The sequence below is a fragment of the Tupaia chinensis genome, unplaced genomic scaffold (assembly GCF_000334495.1).
Source record: "Tupaia chinensis unplaced genomic scaffold, TupChi_1.0 Scaffold149964_2, whole genome shotgun sequence".
NCBI lineage: Eukaryota > Metazoa > Chordata > Mammalia > Scandentia > Tupaiidae > Tupaia > Tupaia belangeri.
The window spans coordinates 2,071,124-2,072,972 of NW_006209806.1; the positions used below are offsets into that span (position 1 = coordinate 2,071,124).

General features: G+C 68.4%; 1 protein-coding gene across 1 annotated transcript in view; it reads right to left on the minus strand.

Moving 5' to 3' along the window:
* SEMA6B (semaphorin 6B) overlaps positions 1–1,849 on the minus strand; it is a 13,102-nt gene that overhangs the window by 10,335 nt on the left and 918 nt on the right. Inside the window, exons 2-4 of the mRNA XM_006171857.1 lie at positions 1,696–1,819; positions 282–342; positions 108–170 (exon numbers count right to left, since the gene is read on the minus strand). Coding sequence (XP_006171919.1) covers positions 108–170; positions 282–342; positions 1,696–1,819 — 248 coding nt within the window. The remainder of the gene's footprint in view (positions 1–107; positions 171–281; positions 343–1,695; positions 1,820–1,849) is intronic.

Genomic DNA, 1,849 nt, shown 5'->3' on the forward strand with positions numbered 1-1,849 from the left:
GCCCTGGGCAGTGCCGTGGCAACACCAGGGTCCTAAGCTGGGGTGGGATGGGGGAGGTGGGGCCCTGCCTCCAGGCTGACTGGGGCGGGCTGGCAGGTCCCACTCACCTCTTGCTTGCCCTTCATCCGACACACATTGACGTCGCTGGGGTTGGAGCGCCAGGTCAGTCTCTGCGGGCAGAGAGAGCTGGTGAGGGGAGCGGAGTCCCGACAGCCCCGAGAGTCCTGGCCTTCCCCCACCCCCAGCAGCGTGGGTCCCCTCCCTCCGGAGCCCCTCCTCACCCGCTGGTACCGCAGCTCCGTGGACGTGGGGGGGTCCAGCTCCACGCGGTACAGATTATCCCTGGGGAGGAGCATAGTTGGTGAGACTGGGGGGGCCTCCCCTGTCACCCTCCCTGCTGCAAACATGGGGTCCAACAGGTGACACCTAGGGACAAGCCAGCACCAACGCCACCAGTGCACACCCCTCGCACACCCCCCAGGCCCTGGCCAGTCACCTCCTACCCTTACACGTCCCCCCACAGGTGGCCCTCCGCAGGCCCCAGACAAGCACCTGCCCTGTCCCTGTCGTCAGTCCTTCCTGTCCCCAGCCCAGTACTCACCTCTGTCCCCCCTCCCTCTTCTGGGAACACCATCCTCACGAAGCCCTGGGCCCCAGCTCTCACCTTCCCCCTCACCTCTCCGGGACCCCTGCAGTGGGACCCGTGCATTGTGGGCCCGGGGTCACCTCCACTCACCTCCACCCTCACATCTCCCAGGGACTTATCCATTCCCAGAGGTTTTCAACGCCCCCCACACCCTGACGCCCGCGGGGCTGTCTCCAGCCTGGCACTGGACATGTCCATGCGGGGGCTCCCGGGCATCTCACAGTCAAGCCGGCCCCAGACCCGCCCCTCCCTCCTGCCCTGTGTCGGCCCAGGGCAGCTCAGTCCTTCCAGGGGCTCAGGGCAAAGTGGGAGTCCCCCCCTTCCTCCCTCCCACACCAGCACGCCGGCCGGCAGTCTACCCGGAACCCACCACTCCCGTGCCCCAGCCCCGCAGCCGCCACGCTGCTCCAGCGGGACAAGTGCAGTCCCTGCCCCTTGGGCCCCAGCTCCCCGCCGGCATCCCAGTCTGTCCTCCCTGTAGCAGCCACCAGAGGGCGCCTGTGAGCCCTGAGCCAGGGCCGCCCCTCCTCTGCCCACGGCCCTCCAGGGGTCAAAGCCCATTCCTCCCTGCAGGCCACAGGGCCCTGCACGACCTGCCCTGTCCCCTCCCTGCCCTCCCCTCCTCTTCACTGCCCCTGGCTCGCTCTGCTCCTGCCACATGGCCTCCTGGCCGACCCTGGGCCCTCCCCCATTCCATGCGCAACCCTGCCTCAGGTTTTGCATGGCTGTGCCTCCACCTAGATTTCCCCACACCAGGCTCTTCATCCGGGTCTCAAGTCAAACGCCACCTCCTCCAAGAAGCCCTCCTGACAGCCCATGACATCTTTCACGTCTGACTGGCAACTGCACATCGGCGCGTGCAGTTATGTCTTCACCGGCTGGAACCCCCCACGGGACGCCCCTGCAGCCCTCGAGAGGCAGCAGCAGCTGTCCCCACCTGCTGTCACACACACCAGAGCCGCCCCAGGCTGGCTCCACACACACACAGCACGCACCCTCTGGAGGCACCCGCGCCGGCACCCCTGTGCCCTCTGCCGCACCGCCCCTACCTGTCCCCGATGAACAGCGTCCTGTTGACCCGTAGGATCCGCTGGATGCTGAGGTCCTGGGTGCCGTCCGCCGGGGTGAGCCGGCCCGGCCCGCTGCCCGCGAACACGGGATAGCGGGTCACATCTGGGGGGGGGGGGGGGGGGGGGGGCGGGG